This window comes from Panthera leo, chromosome D3 (genome assembly GCF_018350215.1).
Source record: "Panthera leo isolate Ple1 chromosome D3, P.leo_Ple1_pat1.1, whole genome shotgun sequence".
NCBI classification, from domain to species: domain Eukaryota; kingdom Metazoa; phylum Chordata; class Mammalia; order Carnivora; family Felidae; genus Panthera; species Panthera leo.
In genome coordinates, this window is record NC_056690.1 from 4841676 (window position 1) to 4857332 (window position 15657).

Here is a 15657-nt window from a genome sequence, read left to right on the forward strand (position 1 = left end):
CAAAACAGTATATTCACAGCAGGAAACACTGGCAGATACCACTTTAATTGGGTGAACAAAGTAAGCTCACTGGCAACAGGGCGAATTAAAACCATGCACCACATAACAGGACGCAGTGAGAACACAGCACCGTTTCCGTGGCCTTCGTGCAAAAGACACAGAACCTTAATCTAATTACGAGGAAGCAGCAGACAAATCCAAGCGAGCGTCTACAAAATAACGGGAATCTTCAAAGTATCCAAATGCAACGTGTATTGATAGAATATGTAGGACAAAAGCACAAAAGGATGGTGGGGGGGTGGTGACACCACACTGCTCCGAAGTAAATACATTGTACCCAGAGTAGCAAAATGTCAACTCCAATCACATCGTGATAAGGTTAAAGATGCATATTAAATCACTATAACAACCACTTAAAATTCAGAGATACAGCTTTAGAAAACACAACAGATTAATTAAAATGGAATCACAAAATATATTTGATTAATTCAAGGGAAATCAAGAAAGAAGGAATATAGAAGGGCAAAAAAAAAAAAACAAAAAAAAAAGATGAGGCAAATGAACAGCAAATAGCAGAAGAACAGACATAAATCCAGTCCTATCAGTAATTACAAGAAATATAAACAGGCTACACGTACTCCTGGGAAGGACGGAGGAAACCCCACTCACCTGCGGACAGCAAGTGAGGCATAAGGGAAACAGCAGCTACCTGAAGACACTGGAGAGAGAAGAGAAACTGGCCGATCATGGTGGGGAGCACACACTCAGAGAAGGACAGCTCTAAGAAAGGACTCTCCCATTTTTGCTGCATTTAGCCTGAAAGATAGTGCAATCATCCTTGTGGGAGGCCGAGGAAGCACCACCCATGGGAGGGATGCAGGAGTTTTGTTTTGTTTTGTTGCATGGGGGTGGAGGAGGTGGCTGGGGCAGCAGGGGGAAGCAGAGGACTGAGTCTATAGTCTCTGAGGCAGCTAAAGAGAGATAAGGGAATCACGGAAGGGTAAGAGCAGGAGAGGGCACGCCCAAATTACACCTGCCAATATCTGTGGCTGAACCCCGAACAATGTATATGCAGACCAGCCTCAGAACATCTCAGCTCAAGACAAAAGGTTGATGCCGAGACTGGAGTTGTGACCCAAAAGATTTTCGCGTCCAGTCCATCCAAATTAACTGTCTGCTGAGACAAAGGAGACAGCACTCAGTGGAGAATAACAAAACCCAGAGTCATGACGACATGACGTTCTTAATATCCAAGATTAATATCCAAAATTGCTCAAAATTTGAAGATTTGAAAAAAGAAGTCTCATTCAAGAGTGAAAAGACAATCAACAGAGACCAACTCTGGGATCACTAGACGTTGGAATGACAGGAAAAGGATTTTAAAACTAATTTATAACTGGCCTCGGTGATGGAAAAGAAAACATGCTCTCAGTGAATGAACAGCCAAGAAATCTCAGCAGATAAATAAAAATTATAATAAAAGAACAAAATTGAACATCTAGAACTAAAGACTACAATATCTGTAAGTGAAATTTCACTGGATAAACTTAATAGCCAAATAGAGATGAAAAAGAAAGATACGGTGAACTTGAAGATAAGTCAGTAGAAGATATCCAAGTGTGAAAAGAGCAAGTATAAAAATGGGGATAAAATGAAGGGAGCCACAGAGAACTGTTATCTAATAGCAAATGATCTAAATAATATCCTATAATTGACATGCAAAGGAGTGAGGAAAAGAGACAGAAAAAAACTTTTTAATGTAAAATGGTTGAAAAGTTCCCAAAGGTGGGAGATAGACATAAATGTACAAATTCAAGGACACAACAAACCCAAGGCAAGATAAACTTGAAAACGCCATGCTTCTGCACATCATAGTCACACTGTTGAAAGGCAGAGACAACAAACAAAACAACAAAAAGAAAAACAACACATTGGGGCACCTGGGTGGCTCAGTCGGTTAAGCGTCCGACTCTTGGTTTCGGCTCAGGTCGTGATTTCATGGTTCGTGGGTTCAAGCCCCACACTGGGCTCTGCACTCACAATGCAGAGCCTGCTTGGGATTCTGTCTCTCTCCCTCTCTCTCTGCCCCTCCCCTATTCTCATGCTCTCTATCTGTCTCAAAATAAATAAATAAACTTAAAAAAATAAAGTGCTAAACATCTTTAAAAGTGGGGAAAAAACCTTTCCAATCTAGAATTCCATAAATAGCAAAGATACTCTTCCAGAATGAGGACAGAAGAAACATTTTCGGATAAAAGAAAACAAAGGGAATTAATTGCCAGCAAATATGTACTCCAAAAATACAGCCAAGAGAACCCCTTCATGCTGCGAAAAAATGGCACCAGATGAAAAAATAGACCCCCAGAAAGGAATGGAAAGAAAGCATCAGAAATGGCAAAAGTCTAGATGAATACAAAAAGCTATTTTTTGGGGGGGGGGGGGTTGTTGTTTTTTGTTTTTTGCTTTTTCCTCTTAATTTCCTTTTAATACATAAAACCATTTAAAGCAAAAATTATGATATTGTCTTCTAGGGCATTTAAAATGTAACTACATAAAATAACGTTAGCATAAGAGGTGGTTAAGTGGACCCACTATCTACATTTTACAAGAAGTGGTGACCCAAAGTAGAATGTGAAAAGTGTATGCAATGCAATCCCTGCAGCAACCACTAGGACTATAATTCCAGAAAGTGCAGCTAAAAAGCCTATAGAAATTTTAAACTTGTATTCTTTACAATATTCAAATCATCCCCAAAAAAGGCAGGAAGGAAAGAACAGAGAAATAACAAACAGAGAAAGCAAATAGAAAACAAATAATAAAATGGTGTCTCTAAGTCTAACCACATCAGTAATTACACTAAATATCAATGGAATAATCTCTCTAACCAAAAGAGACACGGCCAAAGTAGATAAAAATATAAGACACAACTATATACTGTCTACAAGAGACACACTTTAAGGACAAAGACAAAGATAAGTGAATTTGGTAGGGCTGCAGGACACAACATAAAAGCCAATTGTATTTGGGGTACATGGAGGGCTCAGTCAGTTAAGCATCCGACTTCAGCTCAGGTCATGATCTCACAGTTTGTGGGTTCGAACCCCACGTCAGGCTCTGTGCCTACAGCTCAGAGCTGGAGCCTGCTTTGGTTTCTGTGTCTCCCCCTCTCTCTGCTCCTCCCTCATTCATGTTCTGTCTCTGTCTCTCAAGAATAAGTAAAAGTTTAAAAAAAATTTTAAGCCAACTGTATTTGTACACACAGCAATGAAAAATTAGAAAAATTTTAAAAAAAGATCAACAACCCCATTTATAATATTATTTAAAACTAAAATACTAAAGAATACAGTTAATAAAAAACATGCAAGGCCTATACCCTAAAAACTACAAAGTACTTCTGAAGACGATTAAAGACGTAAATAAAATGGAGAAATACGCCATGTTCGTGGACTGAAAGATTCCATGTTGTTAAGATGGCAATTTTCCATACGTTGGTCTATACGTGAATCACGTGAATGTTGAATCCCAGCTAATGGTGTGCATGCTGAACTACGTAGAAGAAAGGGAATGGATATGTGCAGTTTACTTCCAAATGCATCCAAAAATAAGATGGATTGATGGATGGAGATGTAAGTGAGGAGGCAAGTGTGGTAAAATAGTCATGGCAGCGTCTACGTGGTGGGCGTCAGGATTCTCCCCATCAATTTCTTTCAACTTTGCCCTACGTCTGAGATTTTTGACAATAAAATGCTGGGGAAACTACAATCACGAAATATTTCCCACATCTAAAAGAGCACGGGGAATGGTAAAATGAACAAATGAACACTCAGAACTCCGACCAACATGCTTGACAAATTACGACACACAGACACAGCTGAAGTTCCCTGGGTACGTTCACACCAGCTCCCTTGCTGCTGGTGTTCACGACGCCCACGCGTGTTTTGTGCCGCTGACTACATACGAACGCATTTACACACAGCAAACAGAACTGTACCGCATGTTCCGAACTGCATCCTGCTGTAGGTATGAGTTGATAATTTGCTCTCCTCTTCCCCTTCAACTTAGAATTTAGAGACTTATCCAACAACTGGGACAAGAAGTCATTGTATATATATTTAGCTTAGTTATTTATCCATTCTGTCTGATGGATGCTTCAGCAAAACCGTATCAAGATGTGGCCTCTCTGAGCAGAGAATGGTAGCAAAGCACTCAGATTCTGGGAATGGAAAGGCCTGGGTTCAGATCCTGACTTCGTGGCTTCAGGGCCTTGAGGACGTCATATATCTTTCCGAGGCTCCGCAGGACGGGATGAGGGAGACCAGCTGTCCTGCCCCTTCTCTCTTTGCACTGCCCAGTCTCTGGCCAAGGCCCACCACTGGTCAAACCAAACCAGAGGAGAGACACATGCACCTTCACACACACACGCACCTACGTGCATGTGCACACACACATGCAGAAACAATCATCCAGCGATATACTGGATGTAATGGGGGGATGTAGTGGGGGGATGTAATGCCTTGCAAACATTACGATCAGGGAGCTGGTGCCCGGGACAAGGCAACCCTAAGGAGGGAGAGGAAAGAGCGTCATGAGTCTGAGTGACAAGGTCAGGCACAGTCACATCCCAGCCACTTGTAGACAAAAACCTGGCACAAGGAACACCCATGGCAACTGCTGCTGCCCCACTATGCCCACATGGCAACTGTTGCTGCCCCACTATGCCCACGGGCAAGAGAATATCCTGAAGATAATCATGTCAACCTCCCAGCACAACTTCCAGGATCAGTGATAAGTATCGGGAGCGCCTGGGTGGCTCAGTCAGTTGAGTGTCAGACTTCAGCTCAGGTCATTATCTGCCGGTTCATGGGTTTGGAGCCCGCGTCGAGCTCTGTGCTGACAGCTCAGAGTCTGGAGCTGCTTCAATTCTGTCTCCCTCTCCCTCTCTGTCCCCTTCTCTGCTCTCTCACTCTCTCTCTCTCTCTCTCTCTCTCTCTCAAAAACAAAATAAACATTAATAAAGTTCAAGGGGCGCCTGGGTGGCTCAGTCGGTTCAGCATCTGATTTCAGCTCAGGTCATGATCTCGTGGTTCGTGGGTTCGAGCCCCACGTCAGGCTCTGTGCTGACGGCTCAGAGCCTGGAGCCTGCTTCAAGTTCTGTGTCTTTCTCCCTCCCTCTCTCTGCCCCCACCCCTCACCTCACTCTCTCTCAAAAATAAAAATAAACATTTAAAAAAACCCAAAACATCAAAGCGTGGCTTGGCCCGGCTCATCATTCACTACATTTTCAGGCACCACTATGATCTGGGTATACTCCAATTTTCCAAAATTGCGACCTGGTCTAAAGCTCTCTGCGCAAATCGAAATCCCCTTTTGTAGTTAGAATCCTCAAGCCTCTGACGTTGACACTCGTTCCTGCCAGCCTCCGTCAGAACTCCCAGACTCCAGCGCACTTGGGAGGGAAAACAAGGCAGAGGTGGGGCCACGAGCCATGTACTAAGTAATGGAAACAGGCTGACTAAACTCAGCGGGGCTAGTCAAACATGCTGAGCAAGTCACGGTTTGTTTGGGAAATGATCACCTGCCTCCTTCCTAAGCTCTGCCGAAATCTCAGCCCTAAGCTCTAGACTTGATCTGGGCTTCAAGACCGCAGGTGTCAGAGCTCCTGTGTCTGGGACATCGGAGTTTTCCTTGGGGAGGAAATTAATAAAGCCCGGATTTGTGGCGCACCTGAGTCACGTTCACCAAACAGGTTGCTGGGTTTTTTTTAAGCGTGAAAGTAAGCGCTGAGATTATTAACATCCGAAACGGGGGACCATGAGACAGGTATGGGCTCTGAAGCGGGCAGACCTGGCTGGAGTCCTGGCTCTGTCCCCTTCTGGCCCTGCGACCCTCGGGCAAGTGACCAAGTGCTTCGGAGCCCGTTCCTTATCTCTAAGTAGTGGACACAGGTAAGTTCCAGAGCTGTCCTGAGGATGATAGGAGATAGTACTCATAGAGTCTAATGGGGAGCCTGGAACGTGACAGGCGCTCATTCGGTAGCTGTGGTGAGTATCGGGTCCCCCGCAGCGGGTACTGGAGGAAGCATCCAGAATCCACTCAGATGCTGCCGACAGTGGCACCAAACATCACGGCAAAATCACGGCCAAGTGCCTTCCTGCGTGACCTTGTTTCCTCTTCGCAGCCTTCCTGAAAGACAGGTGCTATGACTAGTCTTATTACGCAAGACAGAAAGGGAAGGCTCAGAGACGTGCAGTAACTTGCACAAGGTCGCAGAGTCAGTAAGGAGGAGCTCAGGTCTGACCACAAGCCTCACTAACTCTAACCACTCGGAAAACGTGCCTCCCAAGAGTGTCCTGGGAACACCACACTCTTTGGTCATATTGCCCCATCCATGTACATCCTCCTGTTTTCCTTTCATTAGTCAAAAGCTACCCATCCTCCGTAGGCTCCTCCTCTGGGAAGCCTGCCTTGGTTAACTCCTGCGGACTGCACTGATCTCCCTTCTCTGGCTTCACTCCCTGTCCGCACAGCTTCCTCAGGGGCTTATTGCATTTCTAGGTGATGCTTCGAGTCAAGAACGTTCAGTCCCCTCAAAGCCTTCTAGAGCCCCTGAGGGCACAGACAATCTTCTTTCTTAGTTCCAGAACCCAGCAGACAAAGTCTTAACGAGTTGCTTATCGGCTCACTTCTTTATGTACATTCAAATAAGACGTGATCAGGAAGAACCAAGACTGTTCTATAATATTCATTTCGAATTGATTTCTTTAAAAATTACCACATTAGGGGCTCCTGGCTGGCTCAGTCAGTAGAACATGTGACTCTATGAGTTCAAGCCCCACGTTGGGTGTAGAGCTTACTGATAAAACAGATGAATAAGTAAATAAATTTTTACCAAAATTGCCACATTCTAGGCAAGAATCACTGATAGATGCCGAAATTCATGAGCCAAAGTATAATGTGAAGAAGGATATTTGCATAGTCTCCAAGTATCTTCCCAGATGTTTTTATTCCTAATTACAAAGAGTGGGAAAACAAATTTGCTGTGGAGAGCTAAGTAACCAAGGTCAACATCACCGGTGATAAGACACAGACAACATCACCTACCTCTTGTATGACGCACTGAGGACACAGCCCCTCGTTGGCTTTCCGCCCAATATGCACATCCTTGACCTAATCAGGAGAAAGCCTCAGATAAACTCAAGCTGAGAAATATTCTCAAAAATAACTGGCCGGCATGCCTCAAAACTGTGAAGGTCATGAAAGAGAAACAAAAGACTAGGGAACAGAATTCGGCAGACTAAGGTGACAGGACATCTTGATGCAATGTGGGACCCTGAACTAGACCCTGGGGCAGAAAAAGGGCATTATGGGAACAACTGAAAGTTGTTTGGTTTTTTTTTTTTTACGATTTTTTAAGCTTATTTTTTTTAATCTATTTATTTTTGAGAGAGAGAGACACAGAGCACAAGTAGGGGAGGAACAGAGAGAGAGGGAGACACAGAATCCAAAGCAGCTCCAGGCTCCGAGCCGTCAGCACAGAGCCTGACGTGGGGCTCGAACCCACGAACTGTGAGTTCATGACCTGAGCCAAAGTCGGATGCTCAACCGACTGAGCCACCCAGGCGCCCCTATTTACTTTTGTTTTTTTGAGAGAGGAAAGCATGAGTGGGGGAGCAGCAGAGAAGAAGGAGAGAGAATCTCAAGCAAGCTCTGCACAGATCCTGACATAGGGCTCAAACTCATAAAACTGGGAGATCAGGACCTGAGCTGAAACCAAGAGTCCAACGCTTAACCGACTGAGCCACCCAGGCGCCCTGGAAGTTTTTAATAATGCCTGTAGGTTGGTTAATAATTTACACCCACGTTAATTTCCCACTTTTTGTTTGTTTGTTTCTTCCAAGATTTCATCTCCTATAGCTTTGATACTCACACTGTGTTTATGTGCAATGTCAGCCTTAGGAGACACTGGAGCTTTTGAAACTTTTCCCTAAGTCTAAAGTTCTTCCAAAACAAAATGTTTTAAAAATAAATGAAATAAAATGTAAATATGCTGTGTTCTGCTTGTTTCCATCACGGCACTTAGCATGGGTTCCAGTCATGTATAATTTTGCTCACTTGCTTCTTTACTGTCCTCCTCCATTGAGAATGTGAACTTGAACTTGGGAGTGTGAACTCAATTCCCTACAGCACATGCTCAACCCCCTTGTAAATAGAGACCAGGTTGGGGGCTCCTGGGTGGCTCAGTCGGTTGAGCATCCGACTTCGGCTCAGCTCATGATCTCACAGTCTGTGAGTTCGAGCCCCACGTCGGGCTCTGTGCTGACAGCTCGGAGCCCGGAGCCTGCTTCCGATTCTGTGTTTCCCTCTCTGTCTGTTCCTCCCCTGCTCGCACTCTCTCTCTCAAAAATAAATGTTAAAAAAATATATATTCAAATAGAGGCCAGGCTGCAAGTTCACAGTTTTCTGCGGGTTGAGGATACGTACTGAGAACTTAGTAGTGTTTTGTTGTTGTTCCTGAAATTTATTTTTATAACACCCTTTCACAGGAACAAGTTATATTGGGTTCTATTTACGGTGCCAAATGTTAGCTTTCCTTTTTAAATATATGTATGTTTTTTAAGTATTTTTAATTCAAAGAAAAAAATAAATAAAAAGTACAAGAAGGCACATGGATATGACCTGACTTACGAAGGAGAAACACGGTGGCACGTAACGTGACAAAAAGATGCCAAACGTGATGTGTGAATTACGGAAGTTCAGTGATTACTGACAGACCATGTCTGATTAGAAATGGTGAATCGTTTCTCACGTTATGGCCAAGAGGACTCTCTTGCCAGACTTGGAGCCTCAAAGCGGAAGCCTTCAATAGCTAGGAAGCTGTTATTTATTTACATCATGAATTCATACAGTCCTGACAATTCACACCCTATGTCCAAGAACAGTGCTTTGCAATACCTCCAAATTCATTTATTCATCCAACAAATGTTTGCTGAGCACTTAGTATGTACCAGACACTGTTCTAGATCCTTAGGACACATCAAAGGAGATCAAAGTCCCTGCCTCATAGACCTCACATTCTAGCCAGAAGAGGTGAACCATTAATAATGATATGTTAGGTCACCGACACGTCAAGTGATGTGTCAGAAATCAGCGCAGGGCAGGGGGTAGTGGGACAGGGGTCGAGTGTTAAATTGGGAGGGGGCTGGGTCCTTGAGAACACTGGTGGCTGTTGCTGACAGAGTGAGGGCGAGAGTCATAGCAGATGAGCTCAAGAAGATGATGAGGCCAGATCATACAGGGCCTGTAGGCCGGTGGAAGGACTCTGGCTTTTGCACAAGAAGAGACTTGAGGGGACAAGGGAGGAGGCAGGCAGGCTATTGTAGGGGTCCAGCCAAGAGAGGACCCTGGCTAGCACCTGGGTCACAGCGATGGAGGAAGTTTGATTCCGGATATGTGCAAGGAAGCACCCCACGGTCTGCTGTCACTCATACGTAGAGTGTCAGAGAATGAGAAAAGCCAATCACAGTATTGAGGGGTTTGGCCTCAGCAACCAGACGATGATGGAAGAACCTGTCTGAGCACAAAGATGACACTTCATAGTCACTCAAGGCATATGCTGTCCCCATGTGTAGAAGGGAAAACTATGGCACAGAGAGATTAAGCAACCTGCCCAAGGTCACACAGCTGGAACGTGGCAGAGGCAGGATTCAAACACGGGCAGCCTGGCTCCAGAGCCCGTGATCTTAACCACCGCTTAATGGGACGGGAGGTCGGCCCAAGGGGCTCTCTGTGGGAGCTGAGAAAGGGCTGTTTTAATAAATCAGGCATAAATTCTCCGGGGTCTCTCGGGGACATTATATTTGGAGCGGGGAAGATTTCGGGGCATCTCAACCTTTCTTGGAAGTGTAACAAAGACCTACCTGAGCCCGGCCTAGCACTGCCTCCCCGGCAGCCCCCGGCCCCTCCCAACCACTTTACTACCCCTTTGCTGAAAGGCTTTGCAAGGCATGGCCAGATTCAGATACTAATGTTTAACAGAAGCTATTTCGGTATTAGAGATTAATCGACTCGAGCGTTGTTCAAACTGGCCCCGACACAACGTGCCGTCGGAAGCACAGCAACGTGACGAGTGAAGACGCGCACATCTGCCCCGCCCCCTTCCATGCGTCTCCGGCTCCGCACTTAGATCTCGGCAAATCTTTCGCACGCTCCTGCTCTGATCCAAGGCCTCATCCGAGCCAGGGTGAAATATGTCACATTTCATTCATAAAAGACACGATTAGAACAGACAATCGGTTATGCTGGGAAATAACACGTTTCCCCAGGCCTAAAAACAGTGTTTTATTCTGAGAGATGGAATATACGAATGGGCCAAGTACAGTAACAAAACTCTGACCCGCCACCTTGCAGCGACCAGGACCAAAGGCCGGACCACACAGCCTCTGCAGTCAGTCGCCAGCCCAGAAAGGTCTGAACTCGGGGTGTGGCTGCTGGCTTCCCTTGTTATTGCCTCTGCTTCTAGCTCTGGGCCGAGCAGAAAAAGCCACCATAGAGGATCCTCACTTCTCGTGAACCAACCTCCAGCCTCCCCACACCGGCAGCCTCCGACCCGAGCAGACCCAAGCCTTGCCTGGCTTCCACCAGGAGCCCCCCGACTCCCGCCCACCCCGGAGTCTCCTCCAGACACAGGTGATGGTGACTGGCTCCCTTGGCATAGGAAGCTCTGACTCGTTTGTTCTCAGTTGGATGAGGCACAATTTCAGCGCCTTGTGTCTCCGGCCACGAAACAGAGCATAATAAAGAACAGTCCTGGGGCGCCTGGGGGACTCAGTCGGTCGAGCGACCGACTTTGGGTCAGGTCGTGATCTCACGGTCTGTGAGTTCGAGCCCCGCGTCGGGCTCTGTGCCGACAGCTCGGAGCCTGGAGCCCGCTTCGGATTCCGTGTCTCCCTCTCTCTCTGACCATCCCCTGCTCACACTCTGTCTCTCTCTGTCTCAGAAATAAATAAACATTTTTTAAAAATTTGTTTTAAAAAAGAACAGTCCTCTGTAGGGACAGAGGATGACAAGAGACTCGATGCTGACCCAGAACGGTTCAACGGATGGAGATTGGTCCCCATCGGGACAGGGAGGACGGCCCAGAAGAGTGTTTCAAACGGGGGTTCCTGGCTCACAAATGCAGACCCGTGCCTGAAACCCAGTGCTCGCCCAACTCATGACTTCAGCAGGTAACCCCAAAACTCTCCAAGTCTCTTTCCACACCCACAGTTCGCGCTCCACCTCCCAAGGCAAAGTCCCTGTGAGAACCCACTTCAGCGCTCCAATCGACTTCGGCGGGAGGGAAGCAGACTCAAGGCTTTCTGCTCACCGCCACGATGACGCTTCGGGGCCCCCTGCACTCTCCACGTGGGGTCCTCTTCCAGCCGCATCGGCCTCCGCCTCCCTAAGTTAACCCTCAGCTCTGGGATGGCTGGTGGGCTGCATAGCCCGGGTGCGCCCGCTGCCCGTCCTGTCTGCCAGGCGGGGAGGGGGTGCTGTGAGGGAATGAAGGGCCCCCAGGGCCTTCCAGAGCCGCCACTGCACACCCAACACTCTCTGGCTGTGCGACCTCGGGCAAGCTCCTTAACCTCTCTGTGCCTCAGGAAAAATGGCGATAATGGTAGTACTCGTCTCCTTGAGGTGTTTGTTGGCAGAATTCCGTGAGTCTGTGCGTGTCAACAACCTCGAATGTGGCCCAGACCGTTCTCCGTCCCCCATCATTTATGTCATTTCCCTGGCCTGAAATGCCTTCCCAACCAGGCTCCCCTGGCCACCAGACCATCAGCTCTCCCTTTCCTCAAACTCCCCACCCAACAATGTTCTCTCTACACCAAGGAGGGCAAATAAGTTAAATGTCAACCACTCCACCTTCGCAGGGACTGGTAGGGGCTGCAGGGACTCCTGGGCTCAACGCTGCAGTCCATTAACACTGTCTGCCACGGCAGAGGGAGTGCTGAAGAGCTGCGGTCGATTAGTGATGTCTGCCCGGACAGGAGGCGCGCGTTCTGTGGTATGAGTGCAGAAGCCAGACCCCTGCCCTCCTGGGTCTATCGCAAGCATCTGAAGCTAAAGGAATCTCTGTAGAGCCAGAGCCGGGCTTTAGACCACGCCAGCCCCACCACTGGAGTGACTGGCACAGGACTGGGTCCAAGCTAAGTTCTGACTCGTTGCCACCAAGACTAACTCAAGCGGCTCCAAATAGGAACCTTGCTTCCTGCAGGAGGTTAAAACCCCTCTTGGGATCCGCCAGAGCCTCGGGATCCTTTCGGCTCGAACGAACACACTCCCCAACAGGTGTGGTCTGGCACATCGGCCTCCATCAGAATCAGAAGGACTGCGGTGCGCCATTAACGATTCATTCCCACGTCTCGCCTGCAACCAAACAAAGCAAGCCTTGCTGGGCAGCCCCCTGGCCTCCGAGCACTAGGGGATAACCACAGGCTAGCCTCCGGTGTTGAGACCAGGCACTGTGCCAAGAGCCTCACTAACCTGATCAACCCCCACGGCAACCCCGAGAGACGCGGCCCGTCAGTATCCCGACCTTACGGATGAGGAAACAGAAGCCCAGAGAAGCTAGAAGGCTCGCCCCAGGACGGAGCCACAGATCCGACCGGTATCCCACGAAGCTTCGTGAGCAAAACAAGCTGAAGACAGGTTTGCCCCCCGGCACAGAGAAGCTCCCCACTTTTTGCAACCCCAAAACCGCGTCTTCATCGTACAGAGACTGCTGGTTTGCTTGACCAAAGGATTCTTTACCGACGAAAGCCTGAGAGGTCGGGGACGCTATCTCAGAAAGCTCGGTCGCGTAGTCAGAAGGTGGAATTCATCTGCAAAGTTTCCCCTTATGGGCAGCAAAGACAGGGTTCTGTCTGCCAAGTCAAGGCCGGCAGTGACAGGTTCACAGTATCATGTGACAGCTTAGCTCCCAGCCTAAAATGCTGCTCTCAGAGCACCTGTTTTTATTCCTGGCTTCACAGCAGAATAACCCAGGGAGCTTATGGAAAATGCAGGTGCCCGGGGCCCACCCCCAAACATCCTGCTTTACTCTGTCATCTTGCGTGGGTCCCCATCCCGTGTCCGTCAGTCTCCTCGCTATCCTGGGCACTCAGCGGACGACCAACACCCCATTACTAACGGACAGTTCATTGACCGCAAGCTGACTCTACCCCGCCCGACCCGGCCCGGCCGCTTACCTGAGAGTGAAGTGGTCTGCCACAGAGCCACTGGTCAGGGAGACCAAAAAGGTGGCCGTGTCCCCTTCCCGGACGAGGTTCAGGGGCACCGAGACGACGACGTTCTCGTCCAGGCTCACCAGGGACCACTTGAGGTCGTCCTGAGTCGGGTAGACCACCACACTCCCGATCCTCTCCCGGGCCGGAGACGCCTGCCGGGGGCCGTCCTGGCCGGAGTGGATGTTGTTCTCCCACCTGCCGTCCTCCTCCAGCAGGCACTGGCCGGCCTGGTCGGCCGGGTAGAGCGAGAAGAAGAGGTCCATGGCGGTGCCGCCCAGCAGGGCAGGGATCTCCTCCTCGGGCTCCAGGTCCAGCCCGGAGCTGAACCACTCGGGAAGCAGCTCCAGCTCGGCCACACACAGCCCCGGGTCCCCTCGCAGCCGGCAGCTGGCCGCCACCTCTCTGGCCTCGGGGAAGGCGAACATCTTGACGCACGGGAGGTCTTCCTCGGGGTCGCTGTCATCCCAGTGCGTCCCAGTCACGTAGAACAGCGTCTGCACCTTGGGCCTGTTGGAGTAGACGGAGCTGTCGAGGATGTGAGATTTCAGCTTCCAGTTGAAGGGAAACTTCTCCGTGTTTCCGAAGGACGTGGAGGTCAACAACAGGTCCTGGGGGATGGGCTTCTCCGCTGAAAACGGGCCATAGCTGGCGTTGACGGTGGGGGGGCTCCGGGCCCGGTAGATGAACAGTGACTCCACCCGGGCCTGCAGACTGGAGTTCCTCGTGACGTCCTGGTTGGCCTCTTTAAGGAAGAAGGCTTCCTCCGCGTCAGCGATGCGCAGGCTCGTGGGCAGGTAGGCAGGGAGCGAGGAGAACCTCTGCAGGCTGTCCACGATCCCTCGGCTCTCGGTCTCTGTGCGGGAGAGGAAAGCAGAGGAAGAATGAAGGCCGGGCCCCAGCGTGAGGGGCACGGTCTGCCCCCGGCCACGCCGCCCCCCGGCCACGCCGCCCCCTGGCCACGCCGCCCCCCGGCCACGCCGCCCCCTGGCCACGCCACCCCCCGGCCACGCGGGGCCCCAGCATACGGCTCTTCGGGGACTCCCCCAAAGCAGCCGGTGTTGAGCGGGAAGGAGCCCATTTGCCACCGACCCGACAGCCTGCGGGCTCACAGGACCTCTCTGTGGGGTCACCCCACAGACAGGAGGCTGCACACCCGTGATGCCCACCCGAGCCCACGTGCCATCGTGTGGCACCTCCACCTGCTGCGTCCTTCGGATACTTACGCTTCTGCCCATCCCTCCCAGACGCGCCGGACATTCCGACATCTCCATGATTCTTTTTTTAAGGGGAGTCTTTAGTGTTTATTTATTTATTTTTGAGACGGGGGGAGGGAGAGAGAGAGAATTCCGAGCAGGCTCCACACGCTGTCAGCGCAGAGCCCGACGCGGGGCTCGAACTCACGAACCGTGAGACCACGACCTGAGCCAAAATAGTCAGATGCTTAACCGACTGAGCCCCCACCCAGGCGCCCCGACATCTCCGTGACTCTTACTGAAACGAGGGCGAAGCTATGGCTCAGCACTCCCGCTTCTAGAAAGCTCTCCTCGCGAAATACCAGGGAGAATGCACAGACGCTGATTTATCTACAAGGATGTTGGCTGCAGTTTCACTTTGCGGACAAACTGAGGAGCGTGTGTGCTGGGACCAGGGGCCTGGATGTGAATCCTGAAGCCGCCACGTCCTGACTGATGGACCTGAGCAAGTGACTTTAGCCTCTCTGTGCCTCAAATGTCCTCATATAAAGTAGGAGGTAAACAGAAGTCCTACCCTACTGGGTTACTGTAGGAATTAATGAGTCGGTAAACATGAAGTGCTCAGGACCGTGCTGACCCCCATAAACACCAGCCAGTCTTTGCCTGTTACTGTTACTATTACCACTACCTGTTCAATGAAACCATTCTAAGGATTTATTCACAGAGAATGACATAAACTGCACATTTTTAATTTTTTTAAATTTTTGCCACACAGAGACAGAGTGTGAGCAGGGGAGGGGCAGAGAGAGAGGGAGACACAGTATCTGAAACAGGCTCCAGGCTCCGAGCCGTCAGCACAGAGCCCGACGTGGGGCTCGAACCCACAAACCGTGAGATCGTGACCCGAGCCGAGGTCAGACGCTCAACCGACTGAGCCACCCAGGCGCCCCTAAACTGCACATTTTTACAGTGGATAACAGGCAGCTCTAAGAAAAATGAGCTAGAGCTACATAAACATACTTGGGGAAATGTCCACCATGTACCAATAAGTATAAAAAATTACAAATGTATCATATATGATCCTACTTGGGTATTATTTCAAGATTCCCTATGTATATATACACATGTATTTAGTATATTTATGTTTGTGTGTCCACAGAACCAAAGAGAAAAGGTTTCACCTTTTACCATCTACT

The 15657-nt window shown here is 49.2% G+C and overlaps 1 protein-coding gene across 2 annotated transcripts in view; it reads right to left on the reverse strand.

The window, feature by feature from the left end:
- LOC122203308 (transmembrane protein 132B) overlaps positions 1-15657 on the reverse strand; it is a 326990-nt gene that overhangs the window by 204175 nt on the left and 107158 nt on the right. For both annotated transcript variants that reach the window (XM_042910001.1, XM_042910000.1), the window contains exon 2: positions 13230-14121. In XM_042910001.1, the coding sequence (XP_042765935.1) occupies positions 13230-14121 (892 nt within the window). The remainder of the gene's footprint in view (positions 1-13229; positions 14122-15657) is intronic.